The sequence below is a fragment of the Theobroma cacao genome, chromosome 6, assembly GCF_000208745.1.
Source record: "Theobroma cacao cultivar B97-61/B2 chromosome 6, Criollo_cocoa_genome_V2, whole genome shotgun sequence".
Classification (NCBI taxonomy): Eukaryota; Viridiplantae; Streptophyta; class Magnoliopsida; order Malvales; family Malvaceae; genus Theobroma; species Theobroma cacao.
Window position 1 is genome coordinate 13,774,894 of NC_030855.1, and position 18,400 is coordinate 13,793,293.

The window sequence follows — 18,400 nt, forward strand, 5'->3', positions numbered from 1 at the left end:
CATGCATGCAAACATTCATTTCAGTAACCAAGTAGCCTCAAATCCTTTTTGCTCCAACCATGTGATTTGACCCACACACCTTTGGCTAAGAAAAGAGCCAATGAGATACTGAAGTGGGACCAAAAATTGAACTTAAATATGAACCTAGAATTAGAATGTTCATATAAGAATTGAATGCCTAAAATGCTGAAGAAATTTTCACTGTACAAGTTGACAAACATAGTTACTTTCCCAGGTGACCGCAAAAATGTGTGGGATATCCAAATAGGATGAGGCAAAGAATTTACACACAAAAAATTGAACATCTGTTTCAGTATAGGTTCTGACATTGTTATGCTGGGTGTGACCCTGTATGCTGTCCAAAAATAGGAGACACCCTTGTCTACATCTTTGCAATGTGGAAAAACAAAAGGAAACCTTTCCTGTAAGATAAGAATCCAGCCAGTGTTACATAATGCAGAAACTAAACTAAATCCAGAGCTATAAAGTAGGAACATCAGCAAACTGAATAAGTTTTTGTTGATAGATCAAGTGCTTTACCAGAAGGTAGTTGACACCTCCAAATGCAACTAGCTACTGCTTTTCATCTTCAGCTGTTTCCTAACATTTTGTATCTCCTTTGCTTGTTGCTGTTGACACGAGAGAAGAACAGCAAAAAAGTTATCCCCAGAGACAAACAGGAGACCATAACAATTTTAACACATGTATGTAACCAATTATGAACAGAGAATCATTGGTAAAATGGGATAAGAGAATTTTGATGAGTAAATTTTCTCCATTTTATCCTATTTTTGGATATGCCCAATGATATCGTTCTTATTCATCCTACATAATCCCATTCTTAGTTTCTGTTGGTAATTTGTATTTATTTTACCTTTGACTTTGAGGATGCAGCAAAACCTAAGGAGAAAAAGGTAAGTAGCAAAATAAATGAGCAAATGGAGCTTGACTAGTAAAAAAGAACTTAGGATGTCAACACCTCATGTAATGCCTTCCACCACATATCTGATTTTTCTTGCAGTATTCGCCACTCCATTCCCATATCATATTCAATGTTATTGGGCTGGGAAGGATGCGATGTTGACTTTGCTTTTTTCTGGAAGGAAAAAAAAAACGGACAACTCAAATAGCACCCTTTAACAAAAAAAAGTTAAAAAGAGAAAAAGAAAAGAAAAGAGTAGATCAATATTTCAAGAAAGCATGAATTTGTTGATATAAAAATGATGTTACCATCTCTTCAGTTTGCCTCTTATGCTGGACTCTGTCAATGGTAAGATGACCGACAAATCCAGCTAATTTGCTAGGCTTCCTCAAAGTCTCTCTCTTAGCAATAACAGGTCTGCAATCAAAGCAAGCTATTTGTAAAAATATTTTTCTGCAATAAAAAATTTATCTATTTTTTTTATGAAATAAGATTTATCTAATTCATAACAACTAATTCAATTCAACGACTTTCAATTAAACATGTTTAACTTGATTAAAGTTTCCTTGCATGTTAGTGTATACACTATTATTCATAAAAAAAGCATATACGACATTAAATGCCATCCATGTTGGCAAAAATCTAGTCTAATTTTATTATTAAGTAATTTATAATTCTACTCATTCTTAGAAGTTAGAATCCTAAGAGTTTCTTACTACTTCATGTCATCACTATTATAAATTGTGCTTTATTTGAAACTCGGAAACATTGTATCGATTAGCAATTTTTATGATATGATATCTTATCATGCAAATTTACTTATTCTTAATGATGTTTTTTTTTTTTTTTGTTATAAAAGCAGATTGTTAAAATTATTATTTTTTGTGCTCTACAAATTCATAATGTTATCCAATAAAAGGATCATCTATCTTTATAAATAATAGATATTTAAATTCTCAATGTAAGTTTTTGAGTATGTCAATGTAATTAACGTGTCAAATCACATGCAATGCACATGACACAAAAGCTAATGCAAAATAAGAATAATAATAATAATAATGTTACTACCCCTATCAACTAGCTGTTCCCCATATTCTCAGCTATTCTTTTCCCTTTTCTTCTATGAGGAACCATCCACATTGTTTTCCAACTTTCCTACATGGCTACATTTTTCTACAGTTGAACTCTTGCTCATTAATAAGAATTTCAATTTATATTGTGTACATATACCACTTGTATCGAAAGGATGATTTAAAATCTGACGTGATGGCAAATGCAGAAATAGTTTCTCAGTTCAAGCACATTACCGGTCAGGAGGTGATATTTACCCTCCAAGGTATTCTGTATCCTTATATTTAAGTAACAAGTAGAACAGGTCAACATTTGCTAATAAGTTTATTAAAAATCAAGTGCTTAAGCGTATAAAAGGTGCTTGGATGAAGCATCCACTCCAGAAATTACTTTCCTTGTTCAGGAATAAAAAAGCGGCTTCATGGTGATGACTAACATCATTGAATGTGAATATGACAAGTACTTGATAACTACATAAAAATACTTTTAGATGGTTTGATTGATCCAAAGAAGTTCATAAAAGGCAGGCACTTTTCTTCCTCTGGAAAAACTAGAAGGAATCTTAGCAACCTCTATAACCAATTATAGGGGATTAAAATGTACCTTCTCTTCAAGGAGTAATGCAGTTTGTGAGTTTAAAAAAGTGGCAAATCCACCCTAAACCCCACCTACTTCACTCCTTCAACACTTAGACTGATTTCTCTCAAAATTAATAAAATTGATTAACAACATAATTACCCTGGATTTAATCTGTTGAATGAAATCCTAACTACTAGATTCCAGCAGCTGATTTCATGGAAACAGAGCATAAAAAAATCCAAGTAAAAGAACATTGTAATGTGTTTTGCATGCTGAAACAGGGAAAAAATCTAATAAGGGAAACTTTCGATGTCAACAACAAAGAAAACCTATAAAATACCTCCCATCCGCTAGCACTAAGCATCTCTTTGTTAAATGGGAAATTGCTGCGTCAGCTGCTTCTTTTGACTTGAATATAATAAGAGCCTTACCTGCTAAAACATAGAGATGCTATATTCACAAATTCAGGGTTGAATTTGTACAACTGATAACTCAAAGACCAATCTGAAAAGAGTTCATGTGATTGTTAGACAAAGTTTCTATATGCATGGAAGCCACAAGGAGGTAATGTACCATAGTGAGGGCATGAAAAAGTACTCTTCTCTACCATTTTTGCTTCAACCTTCTCTTTAAATGCATGCCAAACAAGATCCTGACAAGGAAATTTCAAATAAATTAATAAATAAAAGTAATAAAGAATACTTGAGGCCATGAAACATCAAAAAGATCTGTGGCTTGATTATGGTATCCTTAGCATTTCCAAGCACAATGGCAACAGTACACGTGATTTAACAACTTTAATCCAACATTTTTAAAGCGTGATTACAAAATAGTTACAAACATCCACGAAGCCAAGACATGAAAGCCAAATTTGGTGGTCTAGACTAAAAAACATATATCTCTATGGGAAGCCATGTAGTTAATTAACAAACAACAAGGGTAATACACAAAACCAAGGAAATTTATCACATACCTCTACTTCTGCTGATGTGTAAGATGGATCCAGATTTTCAAGTGAGACTAGACTACCGCTTTCTTGAGCTCTCTCAAGTCTTTGCTCCCAAGGCTGATGATAGATAATGGGGACAATGATATATTGAAGATAAGAGATAAACTGGTCAAGAGATGCTATTATAACCATGCCATCTAGTAAAATGACTAATTTTCAAGTTCCAAATCAGTCTTAAGCTACTATTCGTTGTGTTATGAAGTTTATATAATAACAAAAGGTGTAACACCAAAAAGAACTAAACCAAGCAACATGGACAATGTTTACACGAGAGGTCAAAGACACTATGGCTATGTCAGGGAACCTTCGGTGAGATGCAAATAACATGGTGATAAAAAAACAAAGCTGAAGCAACTAGCCGTTAACTTGCTAAAACAACTAGATAGCAAATAATGGAAATGGTGATAAAATAAAGGCTGAAACTCACTAGTTGCTTGAACCAATTTCTGCTATCCTGCAAGGACAAAAATGGTAGATATTAGAATTTAGAAGGGTTGCTGAAGTCATAAGTCAAATGCCAAATTTATCCATACACAAGCTTTCGCAGATATCTTATACTAAAGAGTCGCAGTTAAACACTCAAAACTTACTGCATGGGGTCTTCTTAAAACCTGTACAAGTTGATTATCAATTTTGGTGCCCCTATCCTGTCCTTGTTGATGATGTAGATTATCAAATTTTCTGCTTGCCCTCTCATCCAGAAGAAGTTTTCTCTTTTTATAAGGCTGGACCTCAGCTGTGTTGGTAAGTGAATCTTTAGGAAATTTCACTTCAGCTTTATCAAATTTATCTTGAACTTGGCAGTGTGAACTTCCACCATGCTGAGTCCCACCACTAGGAATAGATGTCTTAAGCCTTGGAGGAGTATTCTCACTTGGAAAATGCACTTGCTTGCTCGTGCCTACAGGAGCTGTCTTTGATTCTGCATGTGCCAGGAGCAATATAATTTCATCTAATCATATAATTTCATCTAATCATTTGAATTTATAATTACATTGTTCTAGAAAATAATGCATTGAAATCACCTTTCAGCAATGGGATTAGTCTGCTACCAGAATGGTCATCTCTTACAGTATTGCCAATTACTTTCTTTACCTTTAACTTGGAAGAGAAATTTGGTAGCCCAGTTTGCTCCTTAACATTTGATTTGAGATTGGGAGGGCCTAGTGGCTTTTGTTCTTTTTTCTTGTTGAAGAAGTGCTCCACTGCATGCATTTAAATAAACTGTTAGAGTATCAATAGTACTTATCTCAATTTAAAATTTTAGAGTAGACATCTAACCTTTAACTCCATCTACCATATCTGGAAAAACATCTGATATTGCAGGCCCTCCAACATCAAAATGGCAGCAGAAGAAATAATCAGCCCATCTCACGTCTGCTTCAGTTGCTTGTGGATTTCTACGATCATTTGATATGCAGACAACATTGCATTTTCCAACAATTGACTCCTAAATGGGTAAAACGTGAAGATCATATATAGTTCAATTAAAAATATCACTACAACCAATCAGGTAGCTTCTACAGTTTGAAAAGTTGTCCAAATGTAGAGCCAATATTAGATCAGCACGAACAAATATTGCAGAAAGCACTACTCCCCATAACAACCATTTTGCTGAACAATCACTAGTCAGTTTCCCCATTTTATCACCTATTGTACAGTATTATAAGCTTATTTAAAATCATATCCACATCTTCAATTTTCTTTTTACATGGCAGATATAGAACGGTTGTCCTACAACTCGTTTAAATAGATAAACTTCATTTCATGATTTGGTAAGTGTTCCTCCAATGTGGTTGCGCAAAAATGACCATGAATAGGTACATAACTATATAGCTACATGCCATGACATTTCATTGTGGCACCAAAGCAAGACAAGACAGACAGAGATTGAGAAAAAAGTAGAAATAACTTTCAAACAATATGAAACGGCTGTGGTTGCTCTAAAATAAGTACCTATATCTTTATTCTACCAATGGTGGCATAAAGCCATGTAAGAACACTATTAAGCTCATAAAATTCCTATATCATCATTCCTAGTATAAAAGCATCAAATTGACTATGATTTTGCCAAAGACCAAGTAACCAAATGGTATCTCCTTCTGCCTCTAATGAAGTTGAGATCAATAAAGAAATGACAGAAGTTTGCTTCTTGTGAGACCCATTGTTTTACACAAACTCAGGCCCCGTTTGGCAGTGAATTTGGAGCTCTGTTTGATCGCAGTTGTTTTGCGTAAAGGTATCCTGATTGCAATGAGTTTGCTCCCAAGTGCAAATGCGGGTTCCTACATACTTATAGGATTGATCACAATCCAAACATGCCAAACCAGGTCCAATAATGCTACTCAACTAAATAAAACTCAAAAGCGACGATAAAGCCAAATACAACATATACCAAGGACAGAAACAAGTTCAACAAAATTTCAGAGGATTAAAAAAAAAAATGCAGACAAATATGTGAGAATAAAACATCCAATAAAAACTGATGACAAATTTACCACAGGATTGACATTTGAGACCCCTGGTCCTTGACCTGAAGCCAAGAAAATCTCATTCCAACGCGGCTGATAATTTCCCAAAAAGTTTCTAATTTCACTCGGACGCATAAACCAAACGACTTTCACTTTCTTAGCGTGATCTGGACCCTCACACATCTTCACTAGCTTACCTATGGAAGCTTCGGGCTGGCCAAGGTAAAAGTAAACACAATCATAAACAAAATACTCCTCACCCTCGTAAGTAAATGACTCGTAGAACATAATGTCCCTGTTTTTGCCTCCAACGCCTTTCTCAACACCCCATTTGAACCCAAGGTTTTTTTCTTCTGAATTTTTCTCTTTGAGATGCGACATTGTGAGTTAATGAAAAACCAAAGCAAAAGGTTTTTTTAAAAAAAGAAAGAGAGAAAAAAAAGAAGCAAAATACGAAGAGACAGTAACCACCAAATTGTTGTGTATATTTCAGTACATGAACACAATACTTACATGTTTACATTGTCATTATTCAAGTAAAAAAAATTAAAAACACGCCAAAAAGAAAAACTAAAATCACAAACAGAGAAAGAAAAAACCTGCTGCTGACATTACTATTACAAGGGAAAGAACAAACAAGTAAAACCCAAAAGGAATTCAAACTAAGAAAACGAGAAAGATTTTGGTTTGGTTTGGTTTGGTCACTGAAAGGGTTTGTCCTAGAGGAAGGGAAAGCTGGTAACTCGCAAGGCTCTAATGACTGTGACAAGTTTGTGCTTTCACGGAAAAAGGAAAACGACTGCAAAACTTTTTGAAACTGGAACAACAAAAAATGGAGGTAGGGAAATTATACAGGTGCTACGTTTTTATAGGTGATGGGCAACTGGGCGTGGGCTCATCTTGCGCCTCAACGGTTGGGACTTGGGAGTCACCAGTTTAGCAGTAAACAGATTTCATGAGTCTAATTTATAGTGAATTTAATTATATTTTTTAATATAATTATTTTATAATTATTTCTTTTAAATTTAAATAATAAAATTATATTTTAATTTAATAATATTAAACATATCAAAAATTAAATTGCATTAATAATTTATTTTTTAATTGTATTTTATTGTATAAAACTTATCTTCACACATTTAATAAATTATTAATCTTGTGATATTACATGATTTTTAAACATATTTATGTAGGTGTTTTAAATCTTACAATAATTAGTTAATCTTATCATGTTTGTATTTACTTATTTAATTATTAATACTATATATTTATAATATAAGATTAAACACAAAATCCGAATTCAATCAAGAAGAAGAGAGATTGTTTGATTTTTGTATAATCCGAAATTATTGCACTCAAACAAAAGCTAAAACCTAAAAGCGCATGTTACTCGTAATTACTGTGAGGGTTTTTTTTTTATTTTTTGAAAAGGACACTGAAGGATTTAATTTTATTTGCGTGAAGGTGCATTTTTATTTTATAAATTTTATTTATAATTCTCTCAAATAATGAAGTTTTTTTAAATGGATAAAATTAAGTAAAATTGCTTATATATTTGTTTATTTAGAATTTTTTTAATGAGAGAATAAAAAGTTAACATGAGATTGATGCAAGGAAAAGTAATTAATTTAAAACAAATAATTTTCTCTCACTGAAAAGAAAGAACATGAAAATTTAGCAATTGAGCATAGCCTTAACCTACCTATCCACAGTAATCTGCAATGCAGAAATTTCATTTGCTCTAAAAGGGCAGGCATATCTTGTCCCTGTTTCTGTTTTCGATTTGGAAACATGTGGTTTCTCGACTTGTTACTCTATCCAACCATTCCAACATATATATTCGAACAATGTATGTATCACCACCCTTCAACATAAACCAACTAGTGAGCTCACTCGTCATGTTCCTGTCCCATTCATCCATCTGCACAAAGTGGATCACCAGGAATTCCTCTTATTCTGTTCAGAGAAGGCACATACCAACTGGCTAAGCATCAAATTGCTAAAAAAGTAGAATGAAATCCAAAGAATGTCAGTAGCACCGCATGTATCAGGTTCCACCACCCATCTGACTGCTCTTGCATTAAGCGCCAACTCCATAGCCATGTCATTTTCAAGAGTATTGTTGAGCTGGGCAAAATGAGAGGTTGGCTTTGCTTTTCTCCTCGAAACCCAGAAAAAAAAAAAACAAAACAAAAAGCGGAAAAAGGGTAGGAATGAATCAAATATAATGGTTAAGCATGGTGACTGAAGAAGCATCAATCACCATCTCTTCATGTTGCTATGTTTGACGTTGGCAGCCATAACCAAATGGCCATCATATGTAAACAGTTTTTCAGACTTCTCTAGAGTCGCTCGTCTACCCACAACTGTTCTGTACATCAAAGAAACACAACTATGTCAATAGAATGTCAAAATACACTAAACTGAAAGTTTTCTGTATTTTGATGTACATTCCTGCTCTATGGGAACTGATTTTCTTTGAGTCAGTAGGTGCTATATATGTATCAAGTATTTCCTATTGATGAAAACAAAACACTAGTATTCTTAATAGTTGTTGATGATGGTCCTGATTTCTTAGTTTCAGTTGCATTTGGCAAGCCCCCAATAACGAATTCTTGTAGTATATAGCCATCATGAAGGTCCAAGATCAAAATGACATTTCAAAAGAATCTAGATTGCTAGAGAAGAGAAGAATACATGCTACCTTCCATCTTCTTGAATCAGGCATCTCTTTTTGAACTCATATATTGCAACCTCTACAGCAACTTGTGAGTTAAATATATATAACTAGAGCTCCTCCTGTTAGGAAAAATAACAAAATTGCATATCATTCATCAAAACTGAAGGACAATAAACAGGAAGGAGTAACAGGGCAACTTGGGAGGCCATACCAGAGTGTGGGCTAGAAAAAGAATTTCATTGTCTCATCTCTGAGTAGGACAAAGGAAAATGATTTGATAAACACTCATCGATAAGATCATAATGGTTTATAGTTGTGTCGTGAAGCATGCTTTTAAGTCAGTAATAAGTGGTCTGACACAATTAAGTTAGAACATAGACTCCTTTCCGGTTGACAAGCGGTGTAGCAGTTAATACGCAGTGTGAGATATTATAAGCCATTTGTTTAGCCACAATTTGGAAATCCAAGATCCCTTTCCTTTTACTTATGTTATCTTTCACAAGGAAAATAATTTTCAAGCTACAAGTACAAGGGATCTGTTGTCTTTACTAGGTAGTCTATACATGCATGCATACATACATACATATGTAATTGTTTTAATCAGTGCTTAACATATCTTACCCCACTTCAAACTTCACAAGAAATCATGGAAAAAGTGCTTTTTGAATTATTTAAAAACAATGATATGTAGTTACATTTGAAGACTCCAATCACTCAGTTAAACCCAAAAACAAAATGCAGAGGTACAGTCCACCTAAGGGTTCAGGAAATCAAAATATAAATGCGAGCAACTCAGAGAAATATAGTAGTAAAGTTCAAGGACTTTAGCAGATGTACCTCAACTTGTGATGACGAGAATGATGGATAAAGATTTTCTAGCAAGGTAAGGGTGCTGCTTTCATTTGCTCCCTGCACTTTTTCTTCCCAAGGCTGGTAAAAAAGGGGGAACTGAAATATAAAAAAAGTGAATAATAATGACACAATCAAAGCTAGGGTACTATGTCAAACCCTTTAATAATATGCAGTGGTAGAGTAGAAAGATATTCCATTGTGCTATGAAGTGGTGACACTCATTTGTTCAATCTACCAAACCACATATAGTTCAAGAGGTTTTATTTTTTTTTTATCTTTTTGTTATTTAAGTCATATTTATAATTTATTCATGCAAATACATCGACATTTTTGTTGTATTGTTTTTATAAAAATAGTTGCTAAATTGTTTTTATAATTTTTTTTTTATTCTTGTGTTATTTAAAGAGATAAATGAGAAACAAAAAGTAAAATATTTAATGGTATGGACTTATTTATAAGGAGAGTTAAAAAAAATAAAAAAAATTACATACTATAATTTAATTAAAAGATAATAAATACAATAAATTGGAGTATATATTAGAAGGAATATAAAGGGAACTAGGGATTAAAATTTTGGGTCTCAATTTTAAGTCTCAGTCCTTTGGATCTCAACTTTTCTTCACAATAGATAAAATCTGTGTTATTATAAATAATAATATATTTATATTGATATTAATCGAAAAACATCAAAATCCCTTTATCATGGTAAAAGCTTTGTGATTGACATGGTATTAAATGAAGGGCCATGATTATTTCCAAAATCTCACTTATGAAATCATTTATGGCTCACAACATTAAAAAGTCAACTAAAATGCAACTTCCGTATTTTTTTTATGTTTCCATTTCAAACTCTCCTCCACTGATTGCCTTCATTTTCTCCTTTTTATGTTTTAACCCTAATTCATCAGTCTATTGCTCTTTCTGTTTTGGCCCATTTTATGGTTGAATTGATCATTCTTCTACTTAAAATGCTACCCTTCTTTACTTTCTTAAATTTGAAGCATTCTAATGTCATAATTGATCATCAATATGGGAGATATGACAGTCACACTTAAGTTGGATTCAATTTCAAAGGGTTCAAACTTGTTGTAAACATAACTATCTTTGAATTTTGACAAAATGCTCAAATGCATTCTTTGCTAATTTGATAAATGTACAATTATATGCCATTTTCCACTCCTTTAAGTGGCAAATAACAAGAACTGTTGAAACAAGCATCAGTAATTTAAGCCTTAACAAACAAAAATCAGATGAAAAAAAAAAAAAAAAACAGGTGAGAGCTCTACAAACACCCCAGAGAATTAGGGTTAGGGTAAGGCTCAGAACACATCAAAATTACCCAAAAGAAGAGGTTGAATTTATATCTTCATTTCGGGGTAAATTGCTTGAAAAGAGAAAAAAGGGGAAGGAAAAATAAAGATAGAAAGCCCTACAAGAGATGAGAACCCTATTTATGTAAGTTAAAAAGAGGTGTCCTATTGCCTATGCAATTCTGGTTTGGGTAGCAATCTGCCTATGAAAGGTGAAATAGCTGCAAGTAATGACTTGGGGCATTCCTCATGCGGAAGATGGCCACATCCAGATATTGCAACCAGTCTCTGCATGGCAACAAATGTAGCAACATTAGATCAATCGACAAAGGATGGAAATTAATTTCTTTTCCTAAAACAGCAAGATTGTTGTTTGTAAACAAGACATTCAAAGTACTCAACAAGTCCAGTTTGACATATTGCAACAAAAACCCATTCTTTCAAGACAAGAATGCTGTACACAATCAACAGAGGAATTTGAGTAGAGTTTCTGTGTGCCAGTTCTTTCAATTTCTTGAAGAATAACACTCAGAATAAAGAGTGATGCCAAGATAATAATTAACCATCATCATTTATTAAAACTTTGAGAACAGACAATGCAAACAAAAACAGATTACTTACAGAATTTACAAGTTTCGAAGCCATGGCCTGGGAAGATTTAAGAGATATAAGGGCATCTTCAGCACCAGCAATGACCAATATTGGCATCTCTTCAACTGCTTTCAGCAGTGATGTCGCATTTTGTGGTGAAAGTATTGTTTCATATGACAACCTGCCTATCTCATGAAGTGCTTCATCCCAACCCTCTACACATAGTGGGGCCTGGTTGCAGCAAGATCAGATCAATTAAATGGGTCAACAAAAGAAAGTTTCCAAACTAGTACGCTCTAATGCAATTTCAGAAGCTTATATTAAAAAAATAAATAATGACTGTTATAAAATGATTTGATTGAGTATGCTATGCAGAAAGATTATAAAAAATGTGACCAAAAACTCAAAATAATCTTGTTGCATGTTGTTTCATAGGCTAAAAAAAATGTAGAGTTGCAGCAACACAGATGAAAATTGCTCCTCTCTCCTTTTTTTTCCCCCAAATTGCAAGATTCTGTTAGCCACCTACTGGGACTCACTAAAATCAGTCTTTCCATATGCAAAAATTGACTTTCCTCCATGTTATCACTGTGAATGCATGCACTAACCCTTCGGGGTTTTTTTTTTTTTTGTCTAAAGTTTCCTTCCCTTAAAGAAACACTCATTCATTTTGCAACATAAAACATAGTTCTAAGGAACCTACACATCTGCACTCAATAAAATGCAATGCATTTGAGACTCCAATGCACTGATTCTGTAGTATCTTCTCTAAATTTCTCCCTCTTCACTAATTTTATATTTCCCTGCACAATTTTACTGACTAGAAAAGAAAGCTTTTCAGGAAAATGGAAAAATCCTTAATGAAGCTACTGTTCCTTGGCAGTTAGTCAACAATATTTATGCCTTCATAAGGTTAATCATGATACAGCTTGATCAAGATAAAACACATTGACACATTCATAAGCAAGATAAATTATTCTACGTTTTAATCTTGCAGCAAATATACCTTATAGAGGCTCAATACTTCTGTTGTTAACTTGGTTGCATCATACCATGAACGTCGATTCACCACTTGTGTAATTTCTGTTCGCAGAAGTGGACGAACCAAGTGCTTCTTCCCAAGTGAAGTGCGCAAGAGTATCCTTGCAAAGGCAGGAACAACTTCTCTTGACAAGCTAACACTTAGCAATACCACTGCTTTGATTGTAATCTGAGTAAACCAACAAATAAAATAAAGGACAGATGGTAAGAACCAAGCTCAAAGGTTTTAAGCAATTCTTACTGTCTGAGTTTCAAGTGTGTCATCCATCATTTATTTGATCAGAGAATGATCATCCAATTTATTAAGTCTACAATTTGGAATTTCACTCCAGTACACAACTACTAAATAGTGAATAACTACCTCAAATCTGATATGAAATATTCTAATTAGTTAAATCCACAAATAAAAATGTTCAGACATCAGGAACCAGTCAATTGAAACATTAAAGCAGACATGAATATATAACTCCCACTAGCTGTATTCTTCTTAATTTAATAATCTTTTAATTCTGCTACATTCCAATAAGTTAAACGCAAAACTAAAATTCTTCAGACATCAGGAACCAGTCAATTGAAACAGGAAAGCTGACATGAATAAATAAATAAGCACCTCCCTCACAGTGTTTTCATCTTAATATAATAATTCTTTTATTCTGCTATATTCTCCAAGTAAATTGCCATTCCTTTCAGTGATGAAAATTTCACTTTACTTTAAACAACCAAAGTTTAATTTGCACATTTTTTATTTGGACGTCTTCAATAAACATTTAAAATACCAGTTACCTAGGTGATGTTACCTACTTGATTTAAGATTGAAAGTGGAAAGGTCAAATGTGCAAAATGACCCTTCTGGTAAAGCTTGTGGAGAAATTGTGAGATTCCCTAAAATGTACAAAACTACTAAACCAAAGTCACTTTTCCAAATTATTTTTCCGGGTTCAATGTAAATGGAATTTCCTATTTGTATATGTGACAATCAACTGTCTATGACAAAACACAGTTTATCATAGGCAGCCCGGAGATTTTCCTTGTTTCACCACTTCAAGTAGCTATACAACGGTAAAAGCACCAATAATTGGGAGTGTCAGTATAGCATAACACCAGGATACCAAATATAACTCAAGATACAATTTGTTGTCTTAAACATCCAAATTGGTAAAGATAAATCATGAGAGCTTACTCACATTAAAAGAATTCATCGAGGCTTGAACTTTTTGTACAGCCTTCAAAGCAAGCAGGCCTCCATCATCATGGCCAACAAGCACTACTGAAGAAAACCCCATCTCAGAGCAAAAGGAAAGAAGCAAGTCAACCTGAAAACATATGACTGATTAAGTTAAAAAGCTGAAAAATGAAAAATACAAAATGATCCCAGCAAGGAAAGCCCATAAAAACTCAAGAAAGGACTGCAGATCAATAAACTACAAGAGGCCTAAGCATTCAGAACTGCTTATAAGCCACATGGTAATTCATCCTGCCTGCCACAGAAAGATATCACTCCTAAACAATCAAATACATCCAAAAGAGTGCCAAACCTAACCTGAGTTTCAAGCTTGTAAGGATTGGGCAACTCTTTCCCCTCCCAGTCTTTCCGGCTTGGCCTAGAAGTCAATCCCCAACCAGGCCGATCAAAAGCAGCAACTGCACAACCAACCTGGCGAGCAAGCACTCCCATTACATGCCTCCAAGAAAAGACTCCCCCTCCAAACCCATGCACTAAGACAATACCAAACTGGCCATTTGCTTCTATGTCTTGCTGTAGAGTCCCAGAGTTCAAATGACTCGTCTCAACCTTTGCAACTGTATCCTCAAGACTCAAAACAGGAATATCTTTAGAAAGAACAGGAGAGGTTGGGGAACCATCCAACAGTGGAGCATAAAGAGAAGAGCTGTGAAATTGATTGCTATAGCTCCTGTGAAGATGGTGATATTGTGTTTTCGACAACACACTTAGTGCTGGCCTATCAAGCTTTAGCTTTCCAGGAGCCACCTGTGGTGTGCTACAAAGTTTAGGTTCTAGAAAGGTGGTAGACGACAAAGACCTCGGGGGTGAACCAGGAAAGCACAGCTTGTAATGAATGCTAAGCCCTTGCAATGTAATGAATAAGCTATCCATGTCGGCAAGTAACCTGACAGGGAGCTCTCCTTCATCACGAGATTGCCCAAATGGCTTTCGCCTTGTTTCACTATCACTTTTTGGAGTTTTCCCTGCAGAGGGAGTGGGAGATCGTGGAACCTTCTGGAAGCCAGAGAAAACATTTTTGCATGACAGAACCTGCAATAACATGAATGTTACTACCAAAAAGAAACACAAAACTCCTACTATGCAATGAAAAGCTAAGAAAGCTAAGCTATAAAGGACTCTGCAATTAAATTATTTTACCCTATGGTAGAATCAGACAACTGAATAATATTTCGTGAAATTAAAAAAGCATTAAACTGTTTATCAAAAAAAAAAAAGAAACAATAAAGATTACAAACGAACACCTAAAACCACATGAACTTCAGTTTCTTTCCCAATAAACATGGAAAAAGAAAACCTTACTTCATAAAAGAAATGTTACTCCGCAATGATAGAGTGTTTCTTACAAGCAACAAATACTTATAATCCATTTAGTTATTACATTTTTTTCTTGATTTTTTCAATTTAATTTTTTCTTTTAAAAAAGTTGCAAGAAAATAAAAGAAAATGATAGAAAGCAAAATCATAATTGATTAAAACTGATCAAAGAACTAAAATGCAACATCAATTCTAAAATAGTCATTTCATAATTAAGTAAAAAATCATACATTTTGTTCTTCAAAAGCATTAAAACTTAAACTTCGAATATTTCAAAAAAAAATTATTTGCTTGCTTTTTGCTTCAGAATAAATGCAACACTAATTCTAATAAAATTATGCTAAATTAAGTACAATCATGCAATTTGTTTTCGAAAAAAATTACAACTTCAATTTATCTGCTTGGATTTCGCTTTGTGAAACCAGAAAACCAAGTAGCAAAAGCATAAACCAAATGCTAAACTATAAAAACCAAAAATGAAAATGACCCAGAAAAGAAATGCCTGAAAACTTACTGCTTCAGGGTCAACTCGATGAAACAAAAGCTTTCTCCTTGCTCTACAACTTGTTCTATAAGCAACTACAGTGTGACCAAGTGCAAAAACTACTGACGAAAGAAACAAAACAGGCATCCCCCATGATTTCTTCAAGTGAAGCCTTTGCCTTGCCAAGGAAGAACCCGACGATGCCTCTGCCTCTATTTGAGAACTCACCGTAAACACACACGCTTTAACCGAAAGTAGAAGAATCGAAGCGAATGAACATAAAGTAACCGTTCCTAAGTAAGGTCCATGGGACAATGCTGGACCATCACACATCGAATATACACCTGCCAATTATAACCAAAAACAAAAGTTACTGAATATTTAAATAAATTTCTTTTTTTTTTTTAAATTAAGAAAATTAAGAATAAAACTCGTACAGGTGATGATGATAGATCTGAGGATGGATACGAGAGGGATATCGGCTAAGGAGTTTTTGAAAGCGTAACGACGAAACTGTTGGTTGAAACCGTAGCACGTCACGCACGTGAAGCTTGAGAGTAAAAGGAAAGGGACCATGATGTCGCCTACCGCCACCAGCAGCGGTAGAGACGAAGCTAGAAGCGAGGCCAACATCGCCACCATGAAAAAAGCCGTCCGTACGATCCTCCTCCCTTTTTCCACCACCATCCATGCTTTCATCACCATGATCGGAATCGAAATCGAATCGGACGGCTGCTATATTTTCTTCCAGATTTAAAAGCAAAAACCTAAAAAAAAAAAAGAAAATTTTCTTTCCTTTCCTTTTTGTTTAATAAAATTAAGTTGGAGTAGAAACCCTAGACAAAACCGATTGAAATGCCGGATGGGGTGGCCTCTCGGCCATCTACCGACTAAGGAATGGGGCAAAGGATAAATTCACCGCTGCAGGATATCGGAGTGGTGCGTCGTGAACCGAAACACCATTCCTCTAGGTTTCCAAAAGGGAAAAATAAGAGGAGAGAGAGAGAGAGAAATGGAAGCTTTAGATTTTAATATAATCGTCTCAGAGGCATTAGAAAGTATGGAGTTGTCTCTGTTTTCTGAATCCTCTCTCTTTCTCTCGCTGTGTTTTGGTTCTTCTTTCTTCTTTGATTTTCGCTCTCTCTCTCTTCTCTTTTCGTTTTAGTTCATTTTATATTTTATTTATTTATTTTTTATTTTGAAATTAATCTTTTTATTAAGTGGGGTTTCTTTCTATGTTTTTGTCGTTTTGAATCATTTTAATTAAATTACTGTAATCTTAAACTGTAGTGGCAGAGATTGAAAGGGGAGAAAATAATGATTAATCAGCACAATTTTTTTGGTAATCTGACACCGCTTGATTCTGGCCTGGACCGTATCTGGCAGCTTTTTTCCTTTCTTTCTTTTTATTTTTGACAATAACTACGTAGTATTTTTTTTTTAATTTGTTTGTTTGACGAATTTGCCCTTTCTAGAAATTCTTTCTTTCGTTTTTTCTTTCAAATGTAATTGAAGTGGATTAATCGCAAATTTTGCCCCATTTAAAACCTAATTGATATCCCACAGTATCATTTAAATCTTAATAAAGAAAATTTTTTTCTTCATTATGTTTAAAAAATATATAAAATATTCAAAAAATTTAAATACATTTTTATTTTATTATTACTTCCAATCAAGTAACTTATATTTTTATTTTAATTTTAAAAAATCCTTTTTATTATTAATTATTAATAGTTAATATTAAATAAAAACATTACTTATTATTTTATTTCAGATAATAATGACATATCATAATGAATGATAATATAATATATTGATGTGATATGATAATATAAATATATATATTATTTTTTATTTTTTATATCAATTTCATAATAAAATATGTAAATGTAAAATAATAAATAATATTTTTATTAATAAAAATTAATCAGCATTAATCAAATATATTTATTTAGTATAAAGTAAAAATATAAAAATTTAATTAAAATAATAGAAGAAAGAAATATTATTTTAAATTTTTTAACTTATATAAAGATTTTTTAAAATATTATTACTTATTGATAGATATAAAAAATTAAATGAAATCTTAAATTGTAATCATAAAAAAATGGGAAAAAAGAAAGAAGAAGCCATAGGCAACCGCTAAGGAGAGAGAGAGCTCCAAGAACCAGACCGTTAGATGGGTAACGGATGGATGATGGTCGGGACCAGAAATCTAAAAACGCACCCCCACTTTCTCCCACGCGAGTCACGTCACATCACTGGTTAGGGTCCCACAATACTTCCAGTCTGTCCCCTCTGGTGCTTGACACGTGGCTATTCAAAGGACAGCCTGTCTCTCGTTGTTTCAAGGATATGCCCTTGTTTTGGGTTAGTGGTGGTGGGGCCTTAATGGAGTGCGTCTTGTAACGGTCGGATTTTTCAAAATAGTATGTATATTTAGTTCCATTACCCGCAATTTGTAATTCCCCCGTTATGATACAAATTTCCTTTTTTTTTAATTCAGAAATAATAAATACTTCACAAAATTCTTGTTCATTGGTATTGAGACTTGAGAGAGTTAGATTAATGAAACATTTTATTTATCTTTTTAAATCCTCTAATTTTAGTTAAATTGTTATTTTAAGGAATAATTTTTTAATTAATATATTATTTTTATCAAATTCAAAAAAGGATTAAAAAATTAATAGTATGCGTATACATTAAAATTTTAAAATTGATTTATAATGTTGAGGTTCAATTTTTAATATCACAAAATAAAAAAATAAATATTCAAAAATAAAAAATAATTTTGAGATAATCAAGAAAAGTAAAAGATAAAAAAAGAATA

General features: G+C 33.4%; 2 protein-coding genes across 4 annotated transcripts; both read right to left on the reverse strand.

Moving 5' to 3' along the window:
* On the reverse strand, positions 140-6,971 carry LOC18595798. 3 transcript variants are annotated; one of them, XM_007023903.2, is made up of 13 exons: positions 6,080-6,971; positions 4,863-5,031; positions 4,607-4,786; positions 4,172-4,503; positions 4,009-4,035; positions 3,546-3,638; positions 3,146-3,224; positions 2,913-3,003; positions 1,231-1,339; positions 980-1,096; positions 875-900; positions 541-629; positions 140-422 (listed from the first exon to the last, which is right to left on the reverse strand). In XM_007023903.2, exons 1-12 carry the CDS (start codon positions 6,431-6,433, stop codon positions 590-592), a joined length of 1,617 nt encoding a protein of 538 aa, XP_007023965.2. In that variant the 5' UTR covers positions 6,434-6,971; the 3' UTR covers positions 140-422; positions 541-589. The 3 variants fall into 3 exon arrangements, with proteins under 3 accessions (XP_007023965.2, XP_017978149.1, XP_017978150.1); XM_018122660.1 differs by having other exon boundaries at positions 2,913-3,006; XM_018122661.1 differs by lacking the exon at positions 875-900 and having other exon boundaries at positions 2,913-3,006.
* On the reverse strand, positions 10,699-16,710 carry LOC18595800. The gene is made up of 7 exons (XM_007023907.2): positions 16,008-16,710; positions 15,601-15,914; positions 14,067-14,801; positions 13,711-13,839; positions 12,492-12,695; positions 11,516-11,716; positions 10,699-11,182 (listed from the first exon to the last, which is right to left on the reverse strand). Exons 1-7 carry the CDS (start codon positions 16,273-16,275, stop codon positions 11,060-11,062), a joined length of 1,974 nt encoding a protein of 657 aa, XP_007023969.1. The 5' UTR covers positions 16,276-16,710; the 3' UTR covers positions 10,699-11,059.

Coding starts and splice junctions, on each gene's coding strand:
- LOC18595798 (XM_018122660.1), bottom strand. CDS start 6,433: ATGTCGCATCTCAAAGAGAAAAATTCAGAAGAAAAAAACCTTGGGTTC. Junction 5,032..6,079: donor TCTCAAATGTCAATCCTGTG/GTAAATTTGTCA, acceptor TTACCCATTTAG/GAGTCAATTGTTGGAAAATG. Junction 3,225..3,545: donor ACACATCAGCAGAAGTAGAG/GTATGTGATAAA, acceptor TTTCCTTGTCAG/GATCTTGTTTGGCATGCATT.
- LOC18595800 (XM_007023907.2), bottom strand. CDS start 16,275: ATGGTGATGAAAGCATGGATGGTGGTGGAAAAAGGGAGGAGGATCGTA. Junction 14,802..15,600: donor ATCGAGTTGACCCTGAAGCA/GTAAGTTTTCAG, acceptor ATGTTATTGCAG/GTTCTGTCATGCAAAAATGT. Junction 13,840..14,066: donor CTTACAAGCTTGAAACTCAG/GTTAGGTTTGGC, acceptor ATATGTTTTCAG/GTTGACTTGCTTCTTTCCTT.